The 9,804-nt window shown below is 39.0% G+C and overlaps 1 protein-coding gene across 1 annotated transcript in view; it reads left to right on the plus strand.

Moving 5' to 3' along the window:
- Positions 1-9,804, plus strand: part of LOC128694519 (uncharacterized) — a 52,781-nt gene that overhangs the window by 27,768 nt on the left and 15,209 nt on the right. Inside the window, exons 2-7 of the mRNA XM_070097841.1 lie at positions 2,208-2,417; positions 3,285-3,366; positions 3,635-3,809; positions 5,832-7,122; positions 7,282-7,493; positions 8,746-8,973. Coding sequence (XP_069953942.1) covers positions 2,208-2,417; positions 3,285-3,366; positions 3,635-3,809; positions 5,832-7,122; positions 7,282-7,493; positions 8,746-8,973 — 2,198 coding nt within the window. The remainder of the gene's footprint in view (positions 1-2,207; positions 2,418-3,284; positions 3,367-3,634; positions 3,810-5,831; positions 7,123-7,281; positions 7,494-8,745; positions 8,974-9,804) is intronic.

Below are 9,804 nucleotides of genomic sequence, written 5' to 3' on the forward strand. Positions count from 1 at the left end.
TGTTCCCTCCCCTTACTAATATCAAGCCTGGGTTTTCTTTCATTCCCGAGGCGCTGTATGATCCACTTGGTTTAGCGCTTCCCAGTGAATATCAATAATATTTTATGTAAATAATGCTCTTGATATAAGGAATTGAACCTTCTCTCTAATTCCTTGAATCGAACCTAAATGATTTTTATTTCCCCAGGCGTTGTACGATTTCGACGGGTTTTGTGCTCCCCATAAATGTAATAATAATAATAATAACGATAGTAATAATAATAAGAATAGTAAATAATAGTAATGAATAAGGAACAAAAAGGCACAAATAACCCGCACATAGGAGAGAGAAACTTATAACTACGTTTCGCTCCGACTTAGACCATTAATTAGTTACACAGAAGCGCGAAGGGTTGATGATGATGATGATGATATTGATGATAGTATAATCGCCAGGAACGAAATCCCGGTGAATATACTAACATCAACAAAGGTTCTCTGAAGCTATGATAACAAGTTTACAATGAAGTGCACATTCATCATATTTACTAGTCATCTGGGACTCCCTGAAACTGGAAACTGGAAACTGCCCCTCCTCCCTCCCTGCTGTATTGAAGATAAGCATCAGCCATTGTGGCTGCACATGTGTATTTCACGCCTCTTGCATGTTGTCTGCCCAGGCTTGAAGGGTAATTCCATCTGAATGCTTTTGGTAGCCATCGGATATACATAGTTGAGATGGCTCCCTTATTGATGGGCATCCGACTGTTGTGAGGCTTCGCTTGATGCTATTATTTACCTCTTCATGTCTTGGTGCCCGAATCGTTCTTGCAGATTCACTGCCTCGGATACACCTGTTTGGCGAAGGTGAAGGTGAAGGGCAACACAAATCCGGATGGTCTGTGGGTCGAGACGTGTGCCAGGGAAGGAACTGGGAACAGCCAACAGCAAACCACTACCAGGAGCCGAGATCTGGGTCCACCCGACACGCTGCAGCACTGTTGAGGCTATATTTTCCACTACTGAGCCATTTCAGTGTGACTGTTTATAGTTGTTGGGGAAACATGTCTGATTCCACAGCCCGTTAGATTATCCCAGATCATGTCTTCATCAATGAACTTTTGGTCACGAACCCCAACATTGTGCCTAAGGTGTTCAGAGAGAATCACTGCTACAAGTTCACTGGATTCCACACATGAAGATAGGAAAGCAGAGAGCACGACCTGTGATGCCTTGCGGACACCAATACCTTCTAGTCTGAGTGGAAGTGTAGGTAGCTTGGTGCCACTGTTCTTCTAAAGTAACGGTGAATACTCTTGTGAATATCAGCCTCAAGAGACAGTCATAGAAAGATGCACATCATAGAAAACTTGTTAGCCTGGCCTTCCGTAACGCAATGCTTGCGTGTTTATCATAGCAGGAATAAGAAAGAGAAAAGAAAAATTGGATATACCTCATTTTTCTATGTAATTTTTTTTATATATATTCATATAATTGAACATACTTTGACTGAAAAACGACACGTGCCAGCGAGCACTTTAATAATATAAACGAGCATTTGCTACTGATATGTTTCCAAAAAAGAACAGTGTTATATTAGCTTTTGCAATGCCATCGATCTGTGAAAATAATAATATATTGTAGGTAAAGACACACAGGCATAATTCAAAGCATTTATTGAGGAAATGTTTCTCAACGAGTTACTGCTTCTGTCAGTCGTGGTGAAACGTTTCTTCAATAAATGTTTTAAACCGTGCATATGTGTCTTTATCTAATTACTGTCAGTATCACCATGTCTGCTGTCCAGTCAGTAATACGACGTACAAAATTTTACTGAAGAAAGATCTTGTTAGGACTCTCTAGATTTATTATTACTACATAATCAGTTTGACGTAAATCTTATTTAAAGACGTCATTAAACACTGAGAGAATTGCAGTTTGTGTTTGATCTCTTACGTTGAGGGATTTCACAACGCCATTGTCACAGAAACATATTTACAGGAAAAACAATTACAAATATAACTGTAATAAATAGTCTTCACCTTGTTTTTCGAGAGTTGCTCATAAAGTGTTCCAAATATTTTGTCTTGAGTCTCGTATTATAAAAAAGCCTAGCCTATCTCTACGTCACTCGTAATTAACTATCGCTGTAAGGTGCTTATGTAAATGAAGGTTAACGCCCAGCACTAGCACCAGTTAGATAAGTAATTACACTATATTTCCGTCAGCGTGGGTGGAGAGCGTGAGGGTACTGAGGTTTCAAGAGGACGGTGTGGCCTCGGAGAGCGTGGCAGTATATCAGGGAAGTCTCAGCAGGTCCAGAGAACTCTACTCTTTCACGTTCTGCGTTAGATTCAAGATTTTTTACCTTCATCAACGGGGCACGCTCTTCTTTCTGTACGACAGTGTTAAAGATCGATATTGGATGCTGAGAGGAGGTGAGTTGCCTCTTGAGTTTGATACCTAAGATTCACTTTGATCACCTGCAGATTATCACTTATACGAAGGATAATTTTCTTGGTAAGTTCCTTTAAATAGGCAATAAACTGTCTAGTTGGTAGATAAATTATTACAAAGAGGTGCTCATATTAATGTTCCTTCAAAGGGTGTAGGAAGAAAGATTGCCTTGATGCTGGAGGGCTAATGATCTAAGGAAATGGAGCTGTTCTTTGTTTCATGTTTCAAGCTTGATTGCTTCACATTCCACAGGCACTGTATAACCCCTACAATGTTAGTGCTTTACAATTTATGTAATAATAATATAATCAGCTTAAATGCAGAATAATTTAAACAATCACCCAGAGAGAAGAGTTGACTGGTGGATAACTTGTCCCCATGAAGAGAAATTTCTCAAATTGCTGTATAAACACACACACACACACACACACACACACACACACACACACACACACACACATTTTACCATTTTTACATAGTCTAATGGCTCACGAAATCGTAATGACACTATTGCAAACAAACCATACTACGGGTGGGGAAAGAACTCGCGATCAGAGCCAGCTGGCTCAGTGGCTAACGCGTCGGTCTGGAGTTTTATGACTCTGAACGCAGGTTCTATCCCCATCCGTGGTATGGTTTTTTACAGAGTCTAACTTGTACTGCAAGAGTAAAGTACAACATGAGTAATATTCAACATTAAAAGCATGAGGCAGAGCGAGTGCTGAATCTAATTAATAGTGAATAATATAACCAATGGAAAACAAATGACCTCAAATCAGCATGCCTTCAGGATGAATTATTATTCTTTTACATGTACTGATGGGCTGGTGTGGGGGTGGTGACAGCAGAAGTGTGGGTGGACAAGGTGAGAGTAGCCATCTCCCACACCTGGCACTTTATGCCCCTGGACCACCAACTGTGGGCCTTCAGGTGAGTTCGCTTATAATTCTTTGGTGTGTTTTCTTAAATATTTATTTATTGATTTAGATAGTAAGTTATCGAGAAGCATTAAGCATAAAAAAGTTGCATGTCTTCAGGTTTTACCAATCTTGTTTCACCTATAACAACACCACCGTCCTGTTTCCGACCTTCCTTGGCGGATTTGCATTTTTTTAAAGATCTTACAATCTCTGTTTCGCCTCCAACCACACTAGCTTCCTGATTCACATCTTCATTGACGGAACTGCACTTCTTTCAGGTTTTATCACCTCTGTTTTACCTACAACCACACCAGCTTCCTGATTCAGACCTTCATTGACGGAGTGATGGTAAGGAACGGTTCCTACAACGTCAACCGTCCAGCACTCGGCGATTACGCTGCTGTGGGTAATGGTCAAGCCATTGAGGAGAGTTACAGTGGAGACATAACTCAGGTAACTTCCTGTATAATGCTTGCCTTGTAAATGGCAAAGGCACACTAAACAGCGTCAGCCTTTATTAAAAACGTTTCGCTCAGGGAGATTTTTAGCAAGTTATGATAAAACCGTCCTTGAACGAAACGTTCTACTAATAAAGATTTGTGCTGCGTTTCGGGTCTTGATCACCTACTTCTTGTTATTTTTCCCTTAGTCTACTAGGTAAGAGTTGGACGTTCGTCTAACGATTAGAACACGGAGGATCGACCCTCCACTGCTCTGTGCGCTGAATGGACCCCACGGGTTTAGCGGTTAGCATGGTTTAGAAAGACACGAAAGCAACTTGTTGGTATTTATTACCAGCGGTTTATACCACAGCGGTTAGCAAAAATATAAGAATATAAGAATTGTCTTACCTAATGCTTACCTGCTATTTACAAAAAAAATTACAAAAAATTTACAAAAAATTTACAAAAAAAATAAAAATAAAAAAATGCACTATTATTATTGCTAATTGTGTGAACTCTTACATTTACTAATGTTATTTCTAGCTATTATTATGATACAACTTTAATTTTCATTGGATGATTTTTCTCTGTTATGGTTATTTGTGACATTTAATTCTTACAAGCATTTTATTCCCGCTTCTCCCGAGATCTCTTTTTTTTTTTTTTTTTTAAGAGCCGTACGTACCATAAGCTTGTTTCTTGAACGACTTCTTGTTTCTTGAATGACTTCTTGTTTCTTGAACGACTTCTTGTTTCTTGAATGACTTCTTGTTTCTTGAATGACTTCTTGTTTCTTGAATGACTTCTTGTTTCTTGAATGACTTCTTGTTTCTTGAACGACTTCTTGTTTCTTGAATGACTTCTTGTTTCTTGAATGACTTCTTGTTTCTTGAACGACTTCTTGTTTCTTGAACGACTTCTTGTTTCTTGAATGACTTCTTGTTTCTTGAACGACTTCTTGTTTCTTGAATGACTTCTTGTTTCTTGAACGACTTCTTGTTTCTTGAACGACATCTTGTTTCTTGAATGACTTCTTGTTTCTTGAACGACTTCTTGTTTCTTGAACGACTTCTTTCTTGAACGACTTCTTGTTTTGATTCAAAAAGGCCGTTCTTATATTTGCAATAACCTTAAAGGGGGTCGCCAGTATGTTTGAAACCCGTGTCAGGAGACACTTGTCCTGTCTCCTGGCAAATGTTATAATAACAATCTCATACTTGTAGAAGCCACTAGTGTATCACATTAAATATGCTCCTCTGGAGAGGTCTGGTGTATTTGTTAGATAAAAGAAAACAAAGAAAACCATACAACGGGATAGGTTAGAACCCGCGATCAGAGAGTCATAAAACTCCAGACCGACTCTCTGATAGCGGGTTCTAACCCCGCCCGTGGTATGGTTTATTTGATATCGTGTCATTATGATTTCGTGAGTCAAAAGGGCACATGTGATATTTTATTGTGGCAACATTTGGCTCTCCAGGAGCTTTGTAAAGCTTTGTCATTGGCTTGACAAAGTTCCTGGTGAGCGAAACGTTGCCCCAGTAAAATGTCACATTACTCGCACTTGTCTCCTTTTACCTAAGAAATTGCTAGACACCTCTCTCGATTTCGCACCATCTTTACACATATTAACACATTGTTCCCACGCAAGCTTCTTTTTTTTTATAATAGGAATGAAACAGGTTAAATATTTTTCCCCCGTGTTGAATAAGTTTGTAAAGATTTCCAGAACAGTCTTTCCTACCTTGTCGTTGTGATTTTCTCTTATCTTTGTTGTTCACTCTTTCCTTCCTTTCCTCCCTGCATCTTCCATGATTTATCGGTGAAGTTTTATGTCAAGTTTCTGTTTTATTCTTAGTAAACTTTAATGTTGCTTTGTTAGTTTGTCTTTTTTTTGAGTGTTATTATATACTTTCTTACTTTTATCTTCCGTCTCATGTGGTTATGCATCAAATTTAGATATGTTTTGACTTAAGCCATTATGCCCTCTTCAATTTCTAGATGAAAAATTTCTTGATCTGTATACTGACAGGTTAACGTATGGGACAGTATACTGAGTGTCACAGAAATCAAGAAGATGGCAGCCTGTCAAACTGATCCCCAAGGGAACTTCATCACATGGGAGGCTAACTGGACACTCCGCAACGTAACCTCTTACGACATGCCACTGGAAAAATTTTGCCAGCAGGAAGTGGGTAACATTTATTTCTGGTTTCCAGAAGTCACGGATTATACGGGCCAGTACGTCTGTGAGGCCCTTGGCACCCACCTGCCACACATATCCAGCTTAAAGGACGCAGAATACCTATACAAGCTGTCGGAGACCATGTGGCCTAATAGTGACCATTGTCCTCTATACATCTGGAGTCCACTCAATGACAAAAAGGAAGAGAATGTGTGGGTAGCTTCATATGATAAGAATTTAATTGATAATTCTTCATACTGGTCACCAGACGAACCTAATGGTTATAGATATGAAAACTGTGCAGCAGTGCGAAAAGACGGCTTAATTGACGATGACTGCGCCTGGAAGAGATGTGCACTTTGTACATTTACTGAACCCCAGAGATTTTCCTTACTCGGCAGTTGTGAACCAGAACTCCGTAATGTTTACTTTGTGGCATATCAGGAGGAATATGGTGGCTTGATCTTCAGGAGCTACGGATCGAATCACATTAAGAAAGTGAATGGAACTTGGATATACATTAATGCAGTGCAAAACTACACCATAGCTAAAATGGAGCCATTTGATCCTGACTTTCCAATGGGTCGTAGATGGTGGCAGCTGGAGAGAGAAGTGTGTGACCAGGAAAGTGGTGGTCGACGTCGCATGCTGCTCACACCTTGTCGCTCTGATCATTATACATGTGACGACGGCACCTGCATCCCTCACCACTACCGGTGTGATCTTAAATATGACTGTAGAGATCGAAGTGACGAGCTGGATTGTGAACTCATCTTGTTCCCCCAAGACTACCATCAGAACTTGCCTCCGAGGGTGCCAGGGAAGGAAGACTCGAAGCTCCCTGTTATTATAAACGTTGTTATAAAATCTATAGACGTCCAAACAGTGCAAATGTCCATGAAATTATCTTATGAAATAGAGATGATTTGGTTTGATAACAGGCTTCAATATTATAATCTTAAATCAAATGCCAGTCTGAACAGCCCACGTCTAGACACAATGATGAAGTTGTGGTCCCCACTGGTGAAACTACTCAATACAGACACCATCGATCAAGCATTGTTGGCCATAGACGCCAACACTCTCATTGAAAGACGAACTGCAGCGTTGGGCAGGGACGAAGGTGCAGCGGGCGAAGGTTAGGCATCATTTAAAACACATTGTATTTACTTTAAACACTGATTAATTTAAGTTCATTCTTCTTCAAATAGTTGCAAGTAAATTTTTAATTATCATCGTGCTGTTCACTTGCATCACACTCTAAATGTATTCTACATCCTGTACATTGTTTCCACAGTGGACATGTACTCAGGAGAAGACAATCCTTTATCAGTGAGCAGGAAGTACAGTACGGTCTACGCCTGCCAGTTCGACCTCACACTCTACCCTTTTGACAACCAGTATTGTGACATCCACCTTCAGATTGTGTCTGGCCAAGTGTCCTTCCTCGACGTCCACTCAAATTCCTCTGTTGACTACTTGGGAAGCGAAGTGCTCAATGAATATAAGGTCTGCATATAAATTAATGTCAATTGCTCCAAACAACTCGTAATCATGACACTGAAAATTCCTAAATGAATTGAGCTGGTAGTTCCGATTTTGTTAATTCGAAATCCGAATATTAAAATACAGTATTAATGCCACACCTGCGTGATTGTGGCGATCTCTAGCTCAGGTCCCTTCAAGTCCCTACATTTGTGGTCACAGTGGGGCTCATGTTAGCCTTCCTATAGTACACAGAATTATACGAAGTAGAATGGATCGCATTAGATTATTACGCCTCCTCAACTACTGGTTATTGTTAGTAACATAGTTTAAGCACTACAAAAAATAAAAGAAGAAATGAGTGTAAATGAAATAATGATTCACAAATCTTTTCTCCAAAGATCATATTAATTGATCTTAATTTCCATATGTTATTTATATAAACCTTATGCACAGACATTCTATAAATTATCTAAATGTTAGAATATCCAGATTTTACCTCGTTTATTACATAAAAATATGATTATGGAATTAAAGAAATATTCTGATGCACTGTGAGGATAGTTCCAACTATTGGCTATGACATAAATACAACATAATTTGTTAACCTCGCAAGGTTATAGACAGTAAGTGATAACTTCTGAGGGGAAATATACTTGTAGGTGACCTTTGCTCTTTATAACAGCTTAATATGTGAAACTGCTCATATGTTTTAGCTAAATTCTTTGATTTGCTTTATATTTTCAGTTTGATAATTTTACAGAGTTTGAACATTTTCAGCCCCCTTTCTTTATGTGTCCATTCCGTTGTATTAACTGAAATAGTAAGGTTGACAAGCTGCTATGAATAGAAAATACATCTACTTCGCTGTACTTGTAACAGTGAAGGATCCAGGTATGGATGTGAGGAGACAAGACATGATGTTCACTCCATGTGACGCTTAGGTATTACGTGATTTTCCAGTATGTCCTGACTAAGAATATGCTCATCTTTTTGTATCTGGGAATCCTGACTTAAATTACATATCATTTAATATAATCTTCTGAATTACTGTCTTCCCTGACTAATGTCCAGTGGTGCTGAGTTCGATGCTTTTTGTTTTGTCCTAAGAAAGTTACTATTGTATAATAATATTCTTTCTGGCTAGTAAAACCCTAATTGGATCAGAATATTGGTCAAAACATACCTAAGTAATGCAGTTGTTTTCATACAGGTGTACAACTGTAGTATATATAACTTATACAAAGCATTAGCTGGGACTTTGTGTCTCTCTCAGATCGGAAAAGTAAAGGTGCTGTTGGACAAGAAGTACATGCCTGGTGAGGCTCGGGTTCGTGTGCCCATGACGAGGCAGTTCGGTAACTCCATCCTCAACATCTACATTCCCTCTCTCATACTCATGGTCATCAGCTACCTCACCTTCTTCTTCAGAACCTCCATCTTCGACGTGCGTGTGATGGTCACCCTCACCGCCCTTCTTGTGCTTGCTACACTCTTCGCTCAGGTCTGCTCATGAAACTCATCTCGAATCATTGAATCAGTTACACTACTGCTGTTATAAAATATATCCACTTGGAGACAAACACATAGAGGAGTTTTCTGCATATTTTGAGCTTGATCTAAAATCCTCATCGGCAGAAAACAAGGTATGAGTAAACATAAAATGTTATATGGTAGTGTCTGGAAAAGGGAAGCGTCACGTGAGCATCATGGCGCTATGGCTCATAAAGGAGGTGGTACATAGTTTGAATTATATATCTCGGTGTTAAGTACAACCTCCTGGAAACATGACACTTCGATGGTGTGGGGATTCCTAATTCACCTTGGTGTTGTTATCAGAATGAGAATCGATTTCAGAACTCAAATTTCTGAATGTACTGAGCAGTCAGTCCCGATTCTAATAGTTCGAAATCCAAATCGCAAAACACAGTATCTATTTACACTTTCCCCTTCCCTTCCACCATCTTCTACTTACGTTTTCCAAAACCCCCAAAAAACATTTTCTCACTCATTCAAATTGACATGTACACTCTATTCTCACCTCACCTCACTAATTTGGTATTGACTTACTGGGTAAAATTATAGATTGAACACTTCAAAACCTGGTACCACCGTCTCAATTATTAACCATTGTTATTAACAAACTTAGTTGGTTATATCTACACGTTCCTAATTAATGGTATAATCACAATATTTAATGCTGGAAAACAGTCGATTTTTCTTGTTTGTACCTGGGTAATCATGTGTGTTCTGTTACCCTAGTTCCTAAATTACAACAGTTTCACTAATATAAACCAAATCATAGTTGTGATGAAAAATAAACAATAGGTGTTTC

Source organism: Cherax quadricarinatus, chromosome 60 (assembly GCF_038502225.1).
Source record: "Cherax quadricarinatus isolate ZL_2023a chromosome 60, ASM3850222v1, whole genome shotgun sequence".
Lineage (NCBI taxonomy): Eukaryota > Metazoa > Arthropoda > Malacostraca > Decapoda > Parastacidae > Cherax > Cherax quadricarinatus.